Genomic DNA, 22901 nt, shown 5'->3' with positions numbered 1-22901 from the left:
CACTCCTGGATCTATGTGTACATCTGTGGTTTCCACAGCAGAGGCAGCTGTCAGGTCTGTAGAACTGGGCCCATGCCATTAGGGCTCTATTTTAGGAACACGTGTTCAAAAGGTCAGATAAAGAAGCATAGGAATCCTTACAAAGCAGAGGGTGGGGGGTAAAGGCGGATAACCACAAACACAAGAGCACATCTTCTGATACACAGCACTGTTGTTTGAGAGGGTAAGAAGCAGAAACTGAGATGTAGAATTAGTCATTTCCAAACATTTGATCTCATTTGATTTAATTTGATTTAAAAATTCAGACAAAGGTAGAGAACATTGTGTCAGTATAACAGAAAGTCTTTATAGAACCAACAAACTCCCTTCATTTGGACATCATGGATGGAGAATCACCAAACCAAGAGAAAGACGTGACCTCCCAGGCAGAAACCATCACCAACAAGGAGGTTTGTGTCTTTTTTTGTATGTTACTGTTGCTTGTACAGTGAAAGCTTACATTGTTAGAACATACTCTGGCTTTATCGACTCTACCGGGATCGGGCAACTGGTGCGTTTGTAGCCACAGCAGGTGTTGTGGATCGGTGATTCTGGATGTCATGTTACACCTGTTTTTATTCCTTTCTGGAGAATGACTCATACGTTATACAGCGGCGTGATGCACACAGAGCCTGCTCTCTCCTTGGTGTTTCCTATTCTTGATGATGACTCAGTTCAAAGAGAACTGACCTGGTGTCACTTTCATTTCATTCAACTCAGTTTATTTAGCACTTAAGTTACTTTACAAAAAAATTAAAATAAAACTCAATTCAATTAAATCATTCAGACAGACTTTAAGACAAGTAGATCAGTTAAAATAATCCTCGTTATCTAGGTTTGCAGCCATGTTGTTTATTATTCAGGTTAGTTAAAATGTGTTTTTTTTTTATCAAAGAAAAACCGGGAGGTTTAATTGTTTCTTGACTTGCAGCATTCACTCCTCCTAGAGAGATTTGGAGCCCAAAAGGCATAGGCATTTTCTTGTCCTTGTAAGTTTTTCTATTTCTCTTGTCCTCTATTTCTGTCCTTTTAAACATCTTTTTGACCAATTTTCTTGTTGCCTTGATCTCCGTGTTTACTTAACTCATAGTCTTTGTATTTTCTTCTTTTTGTCCATAAAACCCTTTGTGTGAGTATTGGCCTCAGAAAATCTCACAATGAAGAGATCTATATCCAGGGATTTCAAAATCCCAAAGGAATCATATTTCCCTGAAAATCCAATACTTACAGTATTTGCTAATTTTAACAAGCCACCCTAGAGATACCTTCATTTATTTGCCATCACTACCACCAGTATGCTGGGGGCTGTAGCACAGGGCACATCTTCACCTTTGACTTGCAGTGAGAATTCACCAAATCCATTTCAAAACTTAAAAAAGAACATGGCAAAAAAAAAGCTGTACCAATGAGCCTCTTTTAACATTATCTTTTTCAGTTATAATAACAATAAAATATATAAAACAAAAATGCAATTTATGTTCATTTTGCCCTGGTAGTAAGATCTGCACACAACTGGCTTTGTTTCAAAGTTAAACAGTAAAAGGGTAATGGCAATAGTTGATCCTTAAGTGGCTTTATCCTATTGAGAAACACTGCGTAAGATAAGCTATGAGCCAAGTCCAGATGATAAAAGACAGCATATGTGGTAAGTTACAGTATATACTCAAACAATAGTTATGTGTTAGAGGACTAATCGGTCCACTAAAAGACAGGGTCAGGTGTTTTATCAAAATAAGGACATAAAGTTGCTGGCAGCAGTAGCTCAACCTATACTTCCTATCGAGGACAGAGTCACAGCTAAAAACAACGCCCTGACAGTTGCATCTATTATCAAGAAGAAAAAAAAATGGAGAGAAAGAAAATGTCAAAGCTGAAATAACAGAAAATAATGCAGAGTGAGGTAAAGTTGTCATTATGTCCTCCAGCAGCCAAAGGGCAAATGAAGGAGAAACACATGGACTGGTTGTTGGGTGTCATTTTGGTCAGGATATGTTTAATTTGGCTATTATTCTGGTGAAAGAAGGAAATCCTAGAAACTTCCTTAATATGCATTTTAAATCACCTTTTCTTTTGAATTAACACCACAGTTTATCGACTTATTTTCAATTTTCACTATTACTGGATACCAAATTCCTTATTCAGTGATTAGCCAAGCAGTTTCTTTTCCAGAGTCAACCTGTGTCTTGTCTGAATGTAAAAGCTGTCATAAAGTCATGCCTGTAGACTGTCTGGCTGGATTTATATGTTTTTATGAATAAAAATAGCTTATCGTCATTGGCATACCAGTGTAAATCTATTCCATACTGTGTTATGATTTCATTAATTGGATGCATACTTATAGAAAATGAGACTGACCTAAGAACCGAACCCTGTGGAGTTTGACCTGTAACCTCACCTTTTGATGGAAAATGTATCCTTGACAAGAAAAGAAAAAAATTAATCTGTGGGACAAAATGGTGTTTTTTTCCTGGACTCCTCAAGCGTGTTCAAGCCTATCTAAGAAAATACTGTGATCAGCTGTATCAAAAGCAGAGGTGTCAGGTAACAAAGTATGAATACTTTGTTAGGTATACAAGATGATGGCTCTCTATACTTTATTGGAGTCATTATTTTTTAAAGAACCTTTTACTTCTACTCCTTATTTTTTTTTTTTTTTTTGCAATTAACTCTACTTTCCACTACTTACATTCTAAAAATAGACTTGTTAATTTTGTTTAATTTAAGTTCGTTTTCATTATAGCTGGTTGGTATAAATAATTAAGAACCCTCAAAAAATTGATTTCATCCAGATAGTGAATTTTTCTGTGGTTGGACTCGGTACTACACCAACTTGTTGTTCGCCACCTATCAAAAAAAATGTTTTTAAGGATGATGCAAAGTTAAATTTGACATTGTTGCCATTAGTTATAAAACTAAAAAAATTAAGTATACAGAAGTTATCATCCAGAAAATATTGAAAAATGTTCCCTTAATAGGGTAATGAAGTAACCAGTATGAGCTTTAAAGCTTTAAAGCTTCTGTCCTTAGCATTTTTCCTAATTTAATTTTACTTTTATACTTTAGTTAAGTAAAAAGCTTAAGGTGACGCACTAACTTCTACAAGAGTGTTTTTTAACAGTGGGATTTATACTTCTATTTGAGTAATAAATATTAATAGTTTTCACACCTCTGATCAAGTCTATTACCTCAGGCCATGAAAACACAATTTGTAACTTTCTCCAGAACTGTTTCAGTGCTTCTTGATATAGGTTTACAATTTTGAATTGCACCCTGATCAGAAAATTATGTTGTTGTTTTTTTTTCAAGTTAAAGTTTATTTACAGTTACCTTAAAAGCCTGCAGTATGTATCATTGCACTAGTGATATATTAATCATTTCTACATTTCTCTGCAGTAAAAAGGATCATTTCACATTAGGGGTGCTTGAATAATCTTAATTTCACAGATGTCTTCTATCTATCTATGCAGATAGACACAGATATACATACTTGCACACATATATCTTAACTTGTACTTTTGCATCTTTTTTGTTCATTAAAGTTATTTGCTGTATGACCTAGAAAAGTCAAAACTTTAAACATATTTTAGATAAGTATTCAAAATCCCCAAATTAATGCCATTCTCTCTGACACTTCATATTATTGTTTTTATTCTAATCCAGGCAAATGAGTCACAACAAGATGGATGTGAGGGCACTAATGACACACCAGAACCTCAAGGGGTAACTGAGGTGGAAGAGAGTGACGAGCCAGAAAAAGCACAAGATAAAGCCAATGCTGAAGATACAAACAAGATGCAAAGCTTCTCTCAGCCTGCTGAAGAGGCTGGACAAGATAAAAACACACCGGCTGCTGATGATGTGAAAGACACTGATACGGTAAAAGAGAAACAAGATGGGAAAGAAGATGTGGAAGATGGAGACAAGGAAGAAGAACCAGTGAAAAAGATGCAAAATCAAGAAAATGAGAATGTCAAAGAGGAGATCAAAGACAAGGAGGAGGGTGAAATAAAGGGAGAGAGTCTAGAAGATGCTAAAAACAATATATCTAAAGAGACTGAGCCAGAAAAAGAGATGACTGATAAAGGAAAGGTAAATGAGACTGAAAAACAAACAAAACCTAAAAGAAAGGGCGGGGCTCCCTCTTCTATCTCTCGACCAAGATCCTCTGCACGCTCTATTAGAGCATCCAATAGAAATGATATTATTGCAAAGTTCCAAAAAGGTGCACCAGAGTGAGTAACAACCATGGGATACTTAAACTTTAGCATTTAAATATGATTTAACAAATTTTAAAGGAAGCTGTATTTTGTTATTGATCTTTGGGGGGTTTTTTTGTAGGACACCGATAGCTCGCAACTTCAAAATTCAGAAGTCCTCTAGTGCTGGGGCAACAGGAGCTTCAATCAAACAGAAGATTCTTCAATGGTGCCGCAACAAGACACGCAAATATGAGGCAATCTCATCATGTTAAACCCAAACTGTTTAACACCAAACAAATGTGGAGCAGAAGAAATGACCTGTACTGTTCTTTGGTTCCTATAGGGTATAAATATTGAAAACTTCTCCTCATCCTGGAGTGATGGGCTTGCATTCTGCGCTCTAATCCATCGCTTCTTTCCTGATGCTTTTGACTACAGTTCTCTAAAACCAGAGGAGAGGGAGAAAAACTTCACGCTGGCCTTCCAAACAGCAGAGTAAAAAACTTTTTATGAGATTAAGTATATCAAAATTCAAGTTTAACTTGTTTTTAAAACAAATGTTATTATTATAAAGACACTTCCATGACCTTTGTGTCTGACTGTTGCTGTCATTCTCCAGGTCCCTAGCTGACTGCTGCCCTTTGCTGGACGTGCCAGATATGATCATGATGGGCAACCACCCAGATCCCATGTGTGTGTTCACATACGTGCAGTCCCTCTGCCACAGCCTCTCCAAAATAGAGAAAGAGAGGAAGGACAAGGAGAAGGAGAAGGCTGACAATGAGAAAGAGGAAAAAGAGGAAGGTAATGATGAAACGGGAGAGGAACCACGCGCTGACTGTGAGAAGATGGAAGAGAAGAAAGAAGAAGATGACAAAGAGTCAAACAGAAAGGAAGAAGAGGAAGACTGTCCAAAGATGAGTCAAGATGAAGATATTGAGGGAGTTTCCGTTGAGATAGAAACCTAGAAAAAATGTGAGAGATAAGATAAATGACCGAGAATATCTCACATTTCTGCTGACAGTAATTTAGTTTTGGGTTGCATAAGTTGGCTGTCTCAACTCAGACACTTTTTTTTTATTGTTCTAAATATATGGAGGTTTGTTTGGGGGTTGGGGTGTCACTGTTCTGTATCTATTAAGTTTTTGTTTTGAGCACACTTCCAAAAATATATAAATCTGTGTAAATAAAATATTATATGAGGGATTAAGTGTTTGTATTTCAAAGATCTATTATATTCATTTTAAAACTCATCTTTCACTTTAACATGCATATAGAGAAACATTAAATACTGTTCACATGGCACTTCCAGCAACAGTTTTTGGCATCGGCAGGGGCGGATCCAGGATTTTTCAAAGGGGGGTGCGCACCTAGGGGTCATGGGGTCACGGGGTCAAGGGTCACAGGTCAAGACAATGTGAGGCTAAAAGACCAAAGAATACCATCTTCACTCTTTCACACTACCCTAATTATTCATCCAAGGGTTTTTAATTGATAATTTTAATGGATGAACATAAGTAGAATTAGCATGATTACATTACATTTTTTAAGCATGCGCAAGGTTAAAAGGTAGTTTGAAGAAAAAAATGATCCTCATCAACAATTAAACAAGGAGTTTCTTTATTTCCAGAAATTATATTTACACAGAACATGAAATAAAAAAACCCCAAGGACTTGGGTTCAAGTAAGACAAAGGAGTTTTGAATATATTTTAACAAGATAAACTGTTGAAAAGCAAAAAAAACAAAGTTAAACCAGACAAAGAATATTGTTCTCTACTACAAACTTTATGATGATGATAATGGGTTTACAAATGTCAACTTTCTGGGCAAATATGTCTATGATTTTGTTGATGTCTAGCTGAATGTCCTTGTGCATATACAAAAAGCCACAAACCTTTCCTGTCCCATTGTTGAACTCAGCAAAGTTTTCACTGCTTTAAGACCCGAGTTAGCACTTTCCACAGAAGCACTGGTAACAGGAATGACTGACAGAAGGTAAAGAATCATATAAATCTTGGGTAGCACTTCATATGTGTTATCTTTAGAATTTCAGGGAGAGAGCTGGGTTTTTCCACTGATGATGACCACTTTGTGTGCCACAACTTCACTTCCTGCCTATATGTTGATCCTGACGGTAGATCATCTTTATATGATGTAAAAATGATAAAAAGTCATACTTGTCCAGCCAGTCCCTCTGGCATGTTCTTTTGGTCACCCCACTGGCTCTTCGGTTGTCTTTAAATTCTCTGGCAGGGAAATTGAAAGATTTGGGTTTTCTAGTCTGAAGAAGTTGGAATTTTCCAGAGTCGTCCATTTCACTAATCTGGTCCTTGGCCTTTGATATATCTGTAATAAGATTGATTTTTACATTGTCGATTTTGTATGGGTGCTGGTGGAGTTGTAAATCTGCCTACATGAAGCTTTTGTATAGTCTTGCTTTATTATGAAATAAGTATTATGAAATGTAAGATTTCAAGATTAAGCAAAAAAGTCAATCGTGTAAAACAAAAACAAAATTAGTTGTTTTGACATTGAAAAAAATACAACTATTACTAACCTATGTCGTAATTTGTTTGGGGCAAATCCGCTTGGTTGATCGCCGGCTCTTCCGTTGTCTTTACATCGAAGCACAGTCCTTGTTGTTCATCTGGAAAAGAAAATAATTGTTGTGATCAGGTGAACCTTGTAATCTCAGGAGTAGCCACAAAACAATTTAATGTTTTTATCATAAATTATTAAATTCACTAAACACATATCACCAGGTGCACAAAACTGAATATACTTAAAAGTAAATTGTATTTTTATTGTAAAATATTAAATGCACTGAAAACAAATAACACCAGATTTGTAGTTATCATATCACAATGTTAACAAGACTCCCTTAGACTCCAAGCATGTGCTTAGAGCATTCATTGATTTGGATCCTTACCAATTGATAAGTCAGTAATGTTTGCATAAAGAATACCATTCTTATTTTTAACACTACAACACATGTGGTACAGGTTTAGACCCAAAAATACACACTACAAAATAACTATTGTATGCATGTCAATGGCAACTAATGTTGCTTATTTTTGTTAATTGTACACTCTTTTTATTAGTTATCAAACACTGCAATTTTCATAACTTCCCCGTTACTGGTTAAAGTATTCCTACAATTGCATTATTTTGCAACTTTAAACAACTTGTTTATCAACAATCAACAATGTTGATAATGTTTTCTCATTATCAACATTTTCTAGCAATCATCATACCTTTTATCTGTGTCTCCAATATCTGAAGGTTCATAATGGTCAACGCTGTGGTCATTTTCTGTAGTTGTGCCAGGTCCACTGAAGAATAGAAAAGATATAAACATTTCAATCTGTGTTATTTAAATTATAGACATAAGCCTATAGAAAATAAAGTGATAAAGTTGGTTTCTACCTACCCTTCTGTTGGATTGGACCAGAATCTTAAAAGAGATGGTTGTCTGGTTTTCTTGTTTGGCCTTAAATCTTCCAGGTCTCCTCGTGCTCGCAACGACGCTATTGCAGTATGGCAAGCCTATTGGGCCAATAATCGTCCGTACAATAACGCGCAGTTCCAACCCGTATTTTACGCGAGCGAGCGTTTTTACGTCACCGCATGTTCTGGCTGGAAACGCGCGGTGACGTAAAAACGCGCGCTCGCGTAAAATACAGGTTGGAACTGCGCGTTATTGTACGGACGATTATTTGCCCAAATGGTTTGCCATATCCCAAAGGGGGGTGCGCGCGCCCCCCGCGCCCCCGCCTGAATCCGCGCCTGATCGGCAATATAAGTCTCTGTCCAGAGCGGCACAGAATAGGATCTGCCATCAGAACAATGGAAATATTTTCAGTTGTCTGTTTTTTCTTTTAATGGTGATGATGAAAAGAAGGATTTAATTTTGTGATTGCTTTAGTTGTTATGCTTTTCCATGAACAATACAGATTATCATCATTTCCCAATTACTGTGTTTGCAATTGTCAGGACTGGGGTTTGAGGACCCAAATGCAGAGGCAGGGAGGCAGAGGTGAGTTTCTTGAAGTTTTAATGAACAGTTAACAGACTACAGAGGCAGGAATCCAAAAAACCAAAAAGTCAAATGTGAAAAAAAGTCAAACAAAGCAGAAACCATGGAGACATCAGAGGAAAAACAATTACGACGAGAAAGACTCAGAGAGACAGAGTTGGAGAAAGTTAGATGAGGAACCAGCACTGAAGAACTGCACAGAGAGAGTATTTATAGGAGACTGAAACAAAGAGAGGGCTAATGAGCAGATTGGGAACAGGTGTGAACAGAGCAGAACAGGAAAGGAGCTAGGGAAAAAAGAGAACACAAGAGGGCAGCAGAGGGCAACAAATAAAAACCTGAAAATAACCAGAAAACACAACAAAATAAGAAATAAAACACTAAAACTAGAAAACATGGAGCAAAGTAAAACTGAATACTCAAAAGAAAACATAACAAAACCAAGACTGTGACAGCAATTACACTTCTTTTATTAAGAAAGATAATTATAAAGGTAAATTATAGTTAATAATTTATCATTGTAATCTAAATTCATCCACAACAAGAATAAATTTATATAACTTTGATTAATAGCTACCAGCCTTCAATGGTTATAACAATTAGATACTAATAATTAGATACTAATTATTAACCAGTTAGGGTGGGTATTAAAACTAGCAATGGGCCTTTGTTGAATCAACCACTAGTAAATAGAAACATTTTTAGTATACAACTACAATTGATAGCTTTACATCTTTAACTAAACCCCTATAAAATGTCTCTATATATTAATTTATTTTTTTTCAGCACTGGCCCCTAGTAGAGACAACAGTTAATTGATATAAACTAAGCACAGACAACTACACTTTATATAGACCATTTTTCTGTTCAATAATACTACCACAACGCACACAACTACCCAGAGAAGGAACGCAAAACAAAGGGAAAGCAGCAAAAATTATAAATCTTGATACCAGCAAGACCAGCAATTTAAACAGTTATTTAAGCTTTGACAGCAAACCAGCAAATATGCAATAAACAGAGCCCTAAAGCGATTTAAGAGATTGCAAAATTATTGGAACCCTGTATCAGGAACGACAAAGGTAATATGCTATCATCCATCCATCCATCCATCCATCCATCCATCCATCCATCCATCCATCCATCCATCCATCCATCATATCCTGCTAATCCATCAGGGTCACAGTGGGGCTGGTGCCTATCTCCAGCAGCTTATAGGTGGGGTACACCCTGGTGAGGTCACCAGTCTGTCACAGTATAGCATTTACTGTCACAGTTTCAGCATTTAAGTTTAGTTCTAATTAACTCCCTGTCCAGGTCATTTTGAAGTAGCAGAAAAAAAAGACATGTTTTACTTATTGATGTCTTCTCTGGAAGCAAGCTAGGTGGTCCTCGCTGTAGCTTTGCAAGCAACTTCAGTGACAAGAGGAGGAGAGCAGGCTGCTGCAGCTCTCTTTGGGAAGCAGGCAGTGTGGTCATTGGTTCTTGGCCATGGCTCAGCTCGGTTTGGTTTGCACCAGGAAGAGGCAAACTGTAGGTTCCTTGCTGCTGTTGCAGCTGTACGCTCCTTGCTGCTTTGATTCAGAGGAACTGGTAAAACCACAAGATACCTTTCAGATCAGCCATCTTTAGATGATCAGTCATCTAAAGATAACTGATCTGCAAATCTCTGCTAATCCTCGGATTTTCTCTGTTGTGGTAAAAACGGAGGCAGTGGTGTCTCGGAAGAATTTTGATGATAGGCAATCAGAGAGCTCTTTGCAGCATCTTTCCACTTTCTCATTATTATCTGTTTACCAATCATGATGCTTTTCTGGACCCAGTTAGCAAAGGGTTTTGCCACGTGGTTAAAATATTTAAGATTTCCTAGTATATAGAGTTAAGGGCAGAGTTTGTAGTCCATCCCAACTATCACTGAATTATATTGGTCCAGAAAGCCTGTTCATTGGGCATGACCACAGTGCATGAATTAAGTCCACTACCAGCCCGTTCATTCTCATAGTACATTTTAAAAAATCTGAAAAGCCCAAATCTGAAATGAATTGAGGATTCCCTCCTGAATTTTGTGACCAAAATAAATTAGCTGATTCAGGTTGCACTTGGCAGAAATAACATGTAACGTCTCTAAATTGTACGGAAGAGGATTAGGGCCACTAAAAAAAAAGAGAGAGAGAGATTAAAGTCAGAATTCTGAGAAAACAGTCAGAATGTCAGAATTCTGAGATTAAAGTCAGAATTCTGAGAAATAAATCAGAATTCTGAGATTCTTTGCTCCGGATACAATAGGGCTCGGGATCCACGTTGCATTGTGGGACGTCGTGGTCATATTGACGGCTACGCGAACGTAAACATAGCTCTGACACAACGTTGTTGTTGAAAGAAGAGACGTAGAAGTAGAGAGAAAAAAGATGTTAAAATCCCGAAAAGGATCTGGAATTTACCGGAACACTAAATAGAGAAGCCAGGGACCGGTATGGTGACAAAATCAGCATTATTAATCATTTGGATCCATATGAAGTTCCAAACAATGAGTGGAGCACCGATGAGTGAGCGCCTAAACTTCAAAACAGTTCCCAAGCTACAAGTCCTTGGAGTCTCATGTGCAGTTCATGAATGGATGCGTTCAGGAGCTGCAGATCATAAAGCCAGCAAACAGTGGGAACACAGTAATCCGTACGAAGGTAAGCTGTGATCAGAGGGGCTCTGGAACCTGCTAGTTTAGCAACTGCTAACCGCTAATGCTAACAACCACTCACGCATGTAATGTACTTTTAAGTAGCTGCTATGTGTTTCAAAGGTGTAGTTAGTAACGTTAACTGCCAACCCTCCTGGTTTCTCACGTATTTGAGCCTTTTCCCGCTGCCGTTTTTATTATTTTCCCGTAAAAGATCCCAACTTTGAAGGAAAGAAACAAAGTAGGCTATAAAATAAAACCGTGCATCTTTAACTCACCAGAATGAAAATGCAGGGAACACACTCTCAATGACATTGGAATACTGTGGAAAGTTATGTTCGGTCGTCTTACAGCCGCGATCCAAGCTAGCCGACGACTCTTTATCTCTGACGCTTGGTCTCCATGGTTACGCGTCCATTCAGGAAAGCGGTGGAAAGTTAACCCATTTTCTATGTTCCCATGGCGATCATGCGTTGAGCTGTTACAGCCCACAATACAGCAACGGTTTACCATGGTTGAAATCAAGTTAAGGTGAAATTAATCAAATTAAAACATGGCTGAGAGGGAGTACAGTACCCGATAGTCATAGTCTGATAGTCTGAGCCGCGGTAAAAGACGCATTCAACATGGCGGCGACGCGAAGTGCCTACGTCACGACGACCAAGCCCTATACGATGGGAGGAAGCTGCTTCAACACTTCAAGTGCACCCTTATTATAGACTTTACAGTAAAAACACGGCAAATGAAAACGACTTCATCGTGTACCGACTTCCTGTTTTCAAAATAAAACAGTGGGCCTAGATTTTGAAGCCAATAAGCTATCAAACTGATATTTGTCATATTTACAACAAATAAACATGTTTTAGAGATTTCATATTAAAACTAAAAGGTGTATCTCATGTAACCAGTGTAGTACCATGGTGTCTTATAGATTTTGTGTCAGTCCATCGCAAAACCTATTCTGCAAAACTGCCAATATCTACACATAAATATTATTTAAAACTATTAAGAGACTTGAAATTCAAAAATAAAAAAGGTGTTTCTCCTGAAGCCAGTGGAGAACTATGATCCAACACTAATTTTGAGTCAATTCATCACATGACCTGGTAGCTGTTGAGCATAAGTGTTAATATTTTCATATAAAATTTTGATAAACATAGATATTAAAGATTTGAAATGCAAAAATAAAAGGCATACCTTTTGAAGATGACACAGTGCTATGATCCAACACTGATTTTGAGTCAATTGATCACATTACCTAGAAGCTATCGAGTAAATATGCTAATATTTCTATATAAAATTAATTTAAAAATATAAAACTTCTAAAACTAAAAACTAAACTAAACCAAAAACTTCTTAAAGCCATTTTACCTTAGTAGCCAAAAAGGTCTAGGTAGAATGTTGGTTGCTAGGCAACGGTACCAAACGTCAATTGCCCGCGGGAAGAAACTTCAATGCAACTAATAAAGCCGTCAAAATGACGGCTGTGGGAGATCGAGGTCAAATTAACCATATTTATTTTTTACCTTTTAATTTCTTTTAAAAGACCACGTGAAAATGAAGGAATTATAGAAACAGAAAAAGTCAGTTAACATGCAACATAAGATTGATTTTAAATAAACTTCTTTTCCTTTAAAATCTCAGAACAGTCAAAATGACGGCCTTGGGAGTTCTAGTGTTAAGGGAAAAAAATAATATATATATATATATATATATATATATATATATATATATATATATATATATATATATATATATATATATATTTTTTTTTTTGGAACATTTTAATATACGTGTTTGAATTTGTTTTGCACCATTTGTTTTAGATTAACTGTAATAAAACTGAATGACAGACATTTTTTACGTGCAACTCAGAGCACAATTTGTGTACTTGTACTCAAAATTTGAAGAGGTGTGACTTTTTTTGTAATTGTGTCAGATTGAAAAAAATATATAGTTACAAAACACCAAAGTTACAATGCACAAATAATTTTGCAACAAACGTTCTGAACCATCTGAAGCAAAACAAAGAATGTAAGAGGGTTTTGATGTGCAACTTGTAGAACATAAGTTGTGTACTTGTACTTATAATTTAAACAGGTGTAAAAAAAAATTTAGTTTTTTTTTTTTTTTTTTTTTTTTTTTTTTTTTATTCTACACAAACAAAACTTGGCATGTAACTCTTTCTACAACTTCAAATCCACACTTACAATGCAAAAATAGTTTTGCATTGTAAGTGTGGTCCTTGCCGAAAATTGCATCCCGTGCTATCTCATATGGGGTTGATACAAATGGAACCCCATAACTGTATGATCTGAAGCTTCATTTGGAGATTTTAAACAGGCTTTTGAAAAACTTTGATAATTTGCTGCTGTAATATTATAGATTTTTTAGAATAAAAGGCTAGCAGATCTGCATAATCAAAAAATAACAGAAATACAATTATAGAGCATTCAGTATTGTAAGAAAGCCCACAGTGTTTCTGAATAAATACGAGTTCTGTTCCGTTTGTGCCTCTTTCCTTGTAAGTATTAAATATCCTATGCTCTGAATGCACCATAGCTTTCTGACGCTCGTGAATGCATCACACTGGTCTGCGTAGATGCGCGTTTGATTTTTCCCTTAACACAAAAGCTTTAAAGTTTCAAAACTCACCTCGGCTATCACTGTTTATTGTTGTGTGTGAATAAAAAGAGACTACAACAAATAAATCAGCTTTACCTCGGACAAAATCTTTGGATTTAATGTTGTTCATAACACCCTTTACTTTTGTAAATGAATCTGCCAAATAAACATCATTTTTCTTCCCCACGAGAGGTATATTTAAACGTTTTTATATCATTATTCTAACAACAAGTAGCTCCATTGGTCATATTTTAATCCGTTTTCCTCATCGATATGCAGTTGTACAGAGCGAGGCGCGCCCTCGCGACATGGGATGCATATCTCGGCAGACATGCACTTTTCGACATAACACCTGTATGTGGGGTGTTATGCCCTAAAATAACAGGCATGCATTTTTGGGCATAACAGTTGTTCCACCCAAAGAGCATCAACCCCATTCGCGTCAGAACCCTCTTCCGTAAAATTGTGATTGAAGACGAGCTGCTTCTGCAAGAGTTACGGTAATCGTCCTTTGACAACCCGGAAGGAAGGCCATTACGCCTGGTTATCAGGGCTCGCGCAGACCGTGCAGCGTTGTTTTCCAACCTTTCCCTGTTAAACATGTCCGCAGACATGCCAGCTGCACTCGACAGCCTAAACATGGAGTCCCAGCTTCACTCCATCATGAACGTGTTGGTGAAAGCTGCCGTGGCGGAGATTGTTCAGCTCTTCTTGGAGAGTTCCGAGTCTCTGCGGCTGCATCTGAGTCAGAGTCTGAGGGAGAACGAAAACCTGAGGTCGAGGATGAAGATGATGAGGAGTGAGCTGTTCTCCCTGAAGCTCCAAACCCGGACGAACCAACCGACCAGCCGCTTCTCTGCCCTCAGAGCGAATATAAGCAAACCCCGGCCAAAACCGCAGGGTAAATACCCTATTTCCTTAAGCACTACTTTTAATACAGTAAAATAACCCCAAACAAAAGAGGAACCCCACACATCTAGAGAGAAGCATGCTGTTTATAGCAGGGCCGACCTGAGATTATATGGGGCCATAATCACAGTATAATTGAAGGGGGGCAATTCGAGTCTGAATACAGGACCTGATATTTCCCTTTTAGCAACCACCATTCCCCATATCTAGATGTTGGAGGATGTATGCAGAATTTCTGTTATTTTTTATGTTTATTGAATTCAGACTGATCTATGTGAAAAACCAAATTTACATTGGCATTGGCCTATATCAGGGTTCTGAAACGTTTTCCAGGTTAAGTATGAGGTTCCGTTTGTATTAAAAATAAGCAGATGTAAAATGTCTAGATGTTGTGCTGCTGTTGCATATGTGTTGTCTGCATATGTATAAGTTGCAAATGTATTTGTTGCATATGTAGATTCTGCACATGTCTAAGTTGCATCTGTAGATGTTGCATCTGTCTATGCTGCATTTACTGTACTGCTGCCTCTTGGCCAGGTCTCCCTCGAAAAAGAGATTTCATCTCTAGGGACTTCCTGGTAAAATAAAGGTAAAATAAAAATAAATAGGTCTATGTTGCATCTGCAGATGTTGCCTCACTGTAATCTTGCCAGTCTGCATGTCTGAAACATCCGTGATTGGTTAGTGCCTCTGCTCTCAGCTGTTGGTCCATGTCGTTGCTTCTTGTTGTTGGTCTTGTCGTATTATCCCGTCGCTATTTGAACCTACGCCCTCTCCTTCCTCCTTTGCTGTCCTAATTAATGCCTGGAGTAAATACGAGATTTGCCAAAATCTAAACATTTTGGAGTTATTGATAAAGACAACCTTTCAGTAATTTCTAATAAACACAAAATAATCTACTTCCATTTTTTGTAATGGCGAGGGAAACAGGCATCCAAGACCAACGACATGGACCAACAGCTGAGAGCAAACGCATTAACCAATGCATCATCTACATAGGCAACGTGGACATATGCAGAAACTACATATGCAACATAGACATATACAGCATCTACATATACAACATAGATGTATGAAACATCTACATATGCAACATAGACATATGCAGAATCTACATATGCAACAAATACATGTGCAACTTATACATATGCAGAGAACACATATGCAACAACGGCATAACATGTAGACATTTTACATCTGCTTATTTTTTATACAAACGGAACCCCAAACTAATGGAGCGGGGACCCCCTGATTATATATATATATATTGTATGAAATTGTGTTATATCAAACTGGTCCTATAGTCACTCTATTACAGATGGTGTCATGTAACGGAAAAAAATTTTGCCCTGGGATTATTATAGTATTTCTAAATTCTCATTGATGGGACAGGTGTTGTGAATGAAACAGTGCCCAGCTTGAAAGAGCTCCTGTGTGTCGCTGAATGTGTGCATTGATGATTGAAAGACATCTTCTGCCTCCATTTATTTGTTTACTACATGAATTCATGTCAATGTGTATTTAAAGACATTTCAATTAGTGGAAAAATTGCTGGGGGGACTATAAAAAAAAAAAAAATAATAATAAAAAAAAAATAAGTTTAATCAACCAAAACTTTCATGACCCCCATGCATTACCTCAGATGACCCCACATTGAAGACCTCCGGACTATATGATAGCACTGGGTGTGAAGACGATGGTTTCATGTTGGAGCGTATTTTTGACTCAGAAATGTAAACAATGAGCTAAGTGGATTTATCTTAATTTACAATTTAAGATATTGCAGTTGTCTTCTATAGTTGTAGTATTGTCTTATTCAAATTTTGATGCATTAAAGTATGAGGTTTTAGTTGGACCTTTTTGCTCTTCTCCTTATAAGAGTAGCACATCTGTAACGAATTAATAACAGATGATTAATCAATTGGGCTATCTGCTCTGACAGATGTAATCAAGTCAGATGCAGAACAAACAAGTTGTTCTCAAAATGCCAAACGTGTTACCTTGTTTAGACTCATTAGTAGCGCTCCTTTAGTTTTCAAACTAGGACTTTGTGTCCTTATAAAAGTAAATTTACCAAGAAGCTGAATCTGCCTTTCCTACAATTATGGTAGAACTACATCAGCCTTCTTTCAACCTGCTGACCACCTCTGCCAAGCAGTAAATTTTGCCTCAAATTGTGACTTGCATCTAAAGCTAAAACCCACTAATGAGCTGGATCATTACCAAATTGAAATGAATTGTTCCTTGGCTCGAGGAACACCTCAAAAAAAAAAAAAAAAAAAAATAGAAATAGAAATGATAAAATCAGTTCAAAAGTTTTCAATTGATTCTGCTAACAAACCAACAATGTTCTTTTATCTTGTGTTTTTGACTTCAGTAAAATACCTTCTGACTTTTTGAGTCTGATGCTGATGCTGCCAAAAGTCACTGCTGCCACCCTCTGGTTTAGTGGGGAACTGCTTGTTCTGCCAAATATCCCTATCTCACAATGTTGGAGAATCTTTAAAAAAAAAAACTGTATCCAGATTATGATTTGGATCATCACCAACATTTAATTGATTGTTCCTTAGCACGAGGGACACCTCATTATACCATGATGTAGGTGAATAATCGATTCTGATTGGCTGAAGGCTGTCTGGTAAAAAGTTTGATAGGACACCTCAGTTCAGTTCAGTTTATTTCTATAGCGCATATTCACAAAACATGTCATCTCAAGACACTTTACAGCTCACCAGATCATACAGTGAAACTGATTCAAAGTTTTCTATCTAAGGAAAACCAGTTGATTGCATCGACTCATTGACTCGAATGCAATCCCTCACACTAAGCATATTTGTGTGACCTATTAAAAAAATGGTCAGCTCAAATATAATTTGAAATTGAACCTGCTACCTTTGAAAGTTTATTTCTTCTCTTAACATAACCTTATGAAACGGCCAACCGAGCAGCAGGTTATGTAGCCGGAGCCGGTTACCATGGCAACATGTCACAACAAAAGAGTTAAATACTCTACTCAGCCACTTGGAGTGAAACATTTGCTATTTAATCTGTCAAAAAACATCAACATATTAATAGCTGATTTAATAATTATTTTGTTTAATGACCATGGTACAAGCAGGACAAACCCTTTAAGGCTTCCATTATCAGAAATGAAATAAATTATAAATTAGTTTTAGCTGTTAAACTGATAAAAAGGAACAGGTCTCATCATGGTCAATGTTTCCCTTAAGATGCCGAGGCACCACTGCTTACCGTCCCATTTATCTTATGTGTGCACACTGTGCCTGTGCAGTTGAGTCCTTATCTGCACTTCAACCAAGTGCCTACTACATAGAGGGGCATAGGGGGTAGTGCGAATATGAAGATGGGATCACTGCTAATGCCTGGAGCACAGATGGGAGACTTGCTGTTGAGGCTGAGCACTGCTGCACAGTGAGGGTGACTGTCAGGATGCAAAGCAGCCAGACCAGCGAAGTTTTTTTTCCTAACAAACCATGTTTGCTGATTCATGTTTTTGCATGTGGATAACAATAACTAAATGCCTCATTATTACACAACAGTATATAATGTGAAAATGCTTAACGACTGTTTTTACCTATGTTACATCCTTTGCTAGTTATTTCATGATGAGAATAAACACAATCCTCTTTTATTTCTGTGTTTAACTTTGGCTTTCCATATATTTAAAAGAAATCTCCATTGTCAGGATAGAAAGGGCCGATTTAGGGAGAGCAGAATCCAGAAGCAGTGGATGATGATGGTGCTGGGTCTTCACAGGGAGGAAGATGAGGGTAAAATATATAACACAAGCAGAAACCGAGTAGGTATTAGGACATGGTTTCCATGAATCAGAATAACTCTCATTCTCACTCTAAAGTATTTTTTGACTTTATTTTAAGTACCCTAGGGATAAGGCCATGTGTATGGGTGGAGATGTGGCTGCAGCACTGATACAGTCCTGACTGAATGGTTGCTGTGTGTCATATCCACAAAGATGAATAAGACAGACTACTAAATAAGAGGGAAACTACACAGAGATTCATTGAGGCTATTAAGAGCTCTAGAAACATGTCTGTCACACTAAAGTGAGACCAGTGTAATTTATTAAATAATCAAAATTTTTTTTTACATATTTTTACATGTAAATATCAATTTTATGCAGAATGTTTATAGACATTTATCTAGAAAGCACGGATGTTTAAATATATGCGTCTATTTGTTAGCAAAGGCTGTAGGAAAGTATAGTTAGTCTTATCTTTGGCTTGACCGTGAGGTTCTGGCACTTATCCACTTTCGGCCACCCCTCCGTGTACATTGGTTATCGCCTGGCCACCCTTATAAAAATGTTCTGGCTACGCCTCTGCCGCTACAGTTCCAAAAATACAGTAGTTCTTGCCCAAAACAAATGCTAGCATCACAGTTATTTAACTATTGAGGATTGACAACAAAGAGACTAACTTTCTGTTTTTAATATTTTATTTTGTTTATATTCTCATTCTGTTAAAAAAAAACTGCCATTATTATTTATATTTAATCTATAGATTATTTAAGACTGAAAAACAAATATACTGTATAAAGATCCAGTATATATTTAGACATTTTATTTATTTTCATACATACTTTGATTTCTGCATTAAAGGAAGCTGGTGTTGGTTTTACCTTCTTAAATTAAAGTATGTGGCTTATTATCTTGTTATTTTGTCATTTTATTTTCATATATTGTGCTAAGTAAAATTAGCTTGAAAGAATTGTGAGCCAATTATTTAATTTCCTCCCAAATATCTCATGTTCAGTGTCGTCATGCAGCATGTAATGATCAGGCTATTTACCCTGTAGATGTCAAAGGTCAGTTGTTACTCTGCCAGAGTTTTTTTATTAGCTTAAAGAACTAAAGTCTGTCAGCTTAAGCAATATTACTTAACCCTATTTTAAAGAAAGCCTCCAGAGGTTGTCTTGGTAACTTAAAATAACAAGTTTCTTTATATATATATATATATATATATAAATTGCTTTAATGTGAACTCACCACCAGAGGTTGACTTTGCTCCATTGTTATGTTGCATTGGTGGCATGCCACTTCCTATGTCGTATAGAGTATCTTGGGTGTACGGTTACAACTTTTTAATTTTAGAAATGATACCGACATTGATACTTAAAGAATTTATCTGATAAGGTATCAGCAAGAATCATCCATACATTTAGTTATTTATTTTTGTAGTGTCAGAAAAGGCTTGATTGTGTGAGTTTACTCAGAGAGCTTTATATTCAGGGAGCAGTATTGGATCAGGACAGCCCTAATAGCATCTATCTTCATAATAACTTTTGATTTTCACCATAAAATTGTGTTTTTCTGTTCCTCTCAGTATTTCTGAAGCCAACAGAGGCTAAGAAAGCTTCTGCTGCTGACGCTGCTTCCACCTCTTCTCAAACTCAGACCAAGGGTTCCTCCTCCACTGTTAAAGAGCAGGTGAATATTGTTTTTGTTTATTTTGTTATTTTTATTCCTGTGAATCTGGTTGAGGTGTTGCCCTGTACACCCTTGTTTGTCAGTGTGCAGATTTGGACAGTCCAGATGTAATTCTGATTAAAGATGAGGACGACGTTATTGGATCTGGGCCAGCCGTTGGTGAGTTGACGAAATAACTATGGAAGTGAAGCTAATAAGTCTTTTTTTTTAGTTTCAACATAACCTTAAACTTTTTGGAAGGGCTTTTTTCTTGCTATCAGTGTGTTTTAATACTTTTTTTTTTCAGCTCAGCATAGCTTTGGAGATGATTGCATGCAGGAGGCAGGGAATCAGAGTTTGGACTCATCTGGCTCCTCCTGTTTGATCGGTGATAACAATGAACTGAAAATCGTAAGTGTTCACAGTGGCGGAGGAGCACCACTGCAGGAGGACAGTGATATCCTTTTTTCTTCCTCTGAGCTTCAGGCTTTAAGCTCTCTGTCTGACCAGAGCATCCCTGTGGAGAATTATCTGAATTTCACCGGAGGCACAAATGGCCAGGAAACTATAGGAGCGATGCAGGATAACAGTGCTGCAGTGGCAAGGAACCTCCAACTAGAAAGGGATCCTTCCACACACAGGGGCTCAACAGGAGCCAGCCAAGCATTAAAGCCCGCTGCAGCCGGGGCGAATGGACAGCCCAGCCACATCACCCAGTTATCCCAACAGCAGGATTTGCTCCCCAACCCCATCATCAAACCCCTGGACTGCACCTTCTGCGGTGAGCAATTTCACAGCCGGGAGGAGCTCATCTTGCACCGTGCCAGCCACACCGGCGAGTCACCATTGCCTTGCTCCTTGTGCAGCAAGACCTTTGCAAACAAAGCCACACTGGCCATCCACATGCGAATTCACACGGGGGAGAAGCCGTACGCCTGCACGCAGTGTGGAAAACGCTTCACTCAAAACGGCAGCCTGAAGATCCATCTGAGGACCCATTCTGGAGAGAAACCATACTTGTGTAATCAGTGCAACGCCAGCTTCAACAACCCCAGCAACCTGCGCAGGCACATGATCACGCACAATACGAATGTAGGGTTTTGATCATGGGTTAGAACAGATATCACCACTTTTAATGTTCTGCTGTTGCTTCTTCCTGTAATGCACATTTTTTTATTTTATCAGGAAGCACACAGTTGTATTGTGCCAGCATGTGCTATTAGATGGTTGCAGTACGTACAAATTGGTCACTAAAATGAAGAGAAATAATAAAATATGACTGAGGACACTTCTATGGAATGAAATTTACTCCAATATTATTCTGGCCAAAAAAACAACAGATTTTTGAAAAACTTCATGATTTAACAAAAAAAGTTTAAAGAGAAATTCACAATGTGAGCACCAAAGCTAAACTGAGATTTTGTTAGTTTTCTTCTTTTTTCATGTTTTCACCTTTTTGTTGACAAAGCTTTTTACAGTTTTTACAGATAAACATCCTCTACATTTCTGAAGCAAGGTGGTGTCTCTCACAGTGGACATGCACCTACGTTGACAATATCAGACCCCTCCATGATTTCTAAGTGAGAGAACTTGCAAAATAGCAGTGTGTTCAAATACTTATTCTCCTCAATGTAATTTAACCTGATTTAATGCTACATACATAAATTACAACAGCTGCAAATGGTCAAAGTTGGAACATTTAACTATTGTTGATGTGAATAGTATCTATCTTGATTGTAGAAGTCGGGTACCATCCGTTTGCACTGACTTTTTAACTCATAGTTCCAACTTTCTGGGGTGTTCCAGTAAATGCTTAATAGCCATGCAGACCATTAAAGAATATCTTGCTCCATCATTCAGTAGAAGAAAAAAACTTATAGGATAAATCAGAATAAAAAAAAAGAAAACAATGATTCTGAAAATTTAAAAAAAGATTTATTTTTGTTTTATTTATCAAACCCTTTTTATTAAATTTCCTTAAACACAACATGTTTTTTTTCCTGCATAAATAATGGCACAAAACCTTTTACAAATTATTCCCTTTATTTATCAGTGATATGTTTGAACTAAAGGATGTGTGCTATGAGAATGGAGTTGCCTTTTGTGGTCTAATGGAGACTCAGGTTCACATTTACATGAGATACGTTTTAGGACATAATATAAAAATTCAGACAGGAGAAAAGTAGAAGACTTATGGAAATGCAGTGTCACAATGTTAACAATAATATATAATAAAGAAGAAATATTCACTGTCAAATAGACTAAAAAGAACAATGTTTAAAAACATTTTTTTAATTTAATTTGGATAGATTTGGAGAAGGATTACATTCCTTCAATACCTCTAAAACCTGAGAGTGTTAAATGCTTTTGTGTAAAAGGGACCTCTGCTGTTTGGCCTAGTTTTATACACGTCTTAGTGACTAGTAGAAATAGAAAGGTAGGAAGTATTGCCAGCTATTTTTATATTTTTTTATAAGACCTTTTGTAATTTTCATTTGTAAACCAACTACCTCTACTGTTTCTGTTAAGTTTTCAAGTTTTTTATTGTACTTTTTTTTGTTGTCTTTTTGTTAAAATGTTTTTTATTCTCTCTTCAGTGTTGCATATTCTGTCATAAATAAATACTTTTCCACATTGCATGGACAGAGGCTTGAACTATTCTTTTAGATATGTTTTTCATCTTCATTACTTGTTCTGAAGTGCAATGGGAGTGGGGGGAGCGTGGCTCTCAAGGAAACTCGGGAGGGGAAATTCCTTGCATTGTTCCTCTTTCCACTATGCCTCTTGTTAAACCCATGACTGCAAAGATTTTGTAAAGTTTAAGCAAAGAAAATTATTTTGCAGTTTCTTTTTTATTGCATAATGTATTAGAAACATATTTACAAATAAAAACATGAAAAGTGCAGCATGTTAATTGAGTTGTAAGATGGCATCCCACCTGCTCCTGGGATCTCTGCAGTTCTTCCAGGGT

General features: G+C 37.1%; 2 protein-coding genes across 3 annotated transcripts; both read left to right on the top strand.

Moving 5' to 3' along the window:
• Positions 1 to 143: 143 nt before the first annotated feature.
• Positions 144 to 5444, top strand: smtnl1 (smoothelin-like 1). 2 transcript variants are annotated; one of them, XM_038305162.1, is made up of 6 exons: positions 150 to 223; positions 352 to 449; positions 3700 to 4271; positions 4378 to 4492; positions 4582 to 4733; positions 4858 to 5444. In XM_038305162.1, the coding sequence occupies exons 2-6, from the start codon at positions 381 to 383 to the stop codon at positions 5204 to 5206; spliced, it is 1257 nt and encodes a 418-aa protein (XP_038161090.1). In that variant the 5' UTR covers positions 150 to 223; positions 352 to 380; the 3' UTR covers positions 5207 to 5444. The 2 variants fall into 2 exon arrangements, with proteins under 2 accessions (XP_038161088.1, XP_038161090.1); XM_038305160.1 differs by having other exon boundaries at positions 144 to 449.
• Positions 5445 to 14084: 8640 nt separating this feature from the next.
• Positions 14085 to 22492, top strand: LOC119796559 (asparagine-rich zinc finger protein AZF1-like). Its single transcript, XM_038305165.1, has 4 exons — positions 14085 to 14476; positions 19848 to 19951; positions 20035 to 20110; positions 20238 to 22492. Exons 1-4 carry the CDS (start codon positions 14176 to 14178, stop codon positions 21032 to 21034), a joined length of 1278 nt encoding a protein of 425 aa, XP_038161093.1. The 5' UTR covers positions 14085 to 14175; the 3' UTR covers positions 21035 to 22492.
• Positions 22493 to 22901: the final 409 nt, after the last annotated feature.

This window comes from Cyprinodon tularosa, unplaced genomic scaffold (genome assembly GCF_016077235.1).
Source record: "Cyprinodon tularosa strain WSP-4 unplaced genomic scaffold, ASM1607723v1 ctg551, whole genome shotgun sequence".
Taxonomy (NCBI): domain Eukaryota; kingdom Metazoa; phylum Chordata; class Actinopteri; order Cyprinodontiformes; family Cyprinodontidae; genus Cyprinodon; species Cyprinodon tularosa.
The sequence above is the reverse complement of the archived record's forward strand: the minus strand, read 5'-3'. Positions and strand labels throughout refer to the sequence as shown.

Excerpts from the sequence above, each read along its gene's own strand:
- smtnl1 (XM_038305160.1), top strand. The coding sequence starts at position 381 with ATGGATGGAGAATCACCAAACCAAGAGAAAGACGTGACCTCCCAGGCA. Across the intron at positions 450-3,699 it reads AAACCATCACCAACAAGGAG|GCAAATGAGTCACAACAAGA; the intron begins GTTTGTGTCTTT and ends ATTCTAATCCAG. Across the intron at positions 4,493-4,581 it reads ACAAGACACGCAAATATGAG|GGTATAAATATTGAAAACTT; the intron begins GCAATCTCATCA and ends TGGTTCCTATAG.
- LOC119796559 (XM_038305165.1), top strand. The coding sequence starts at position 14,176 with ATGTCCGCAGACATGCCAGCTGCACTCGACAGCCTAAACATGGAGTCC. Across the intron at positions 14,477-19,847 it reads ACCCCGGCCAAAACCGCAGG|TATTTCTGAAGCCAACAGAG; the intron begins GTAAATACCCTA and ends TGTTCCTCTCAG. Across the intron at positions 19,952-20,034 it reads CCTCCACTGTTAAAGAGCAG|TGTGCAGATTTGGACAGTCC; the intron begins GTGAATATTGTT and ends CTTGTTTGTCAG.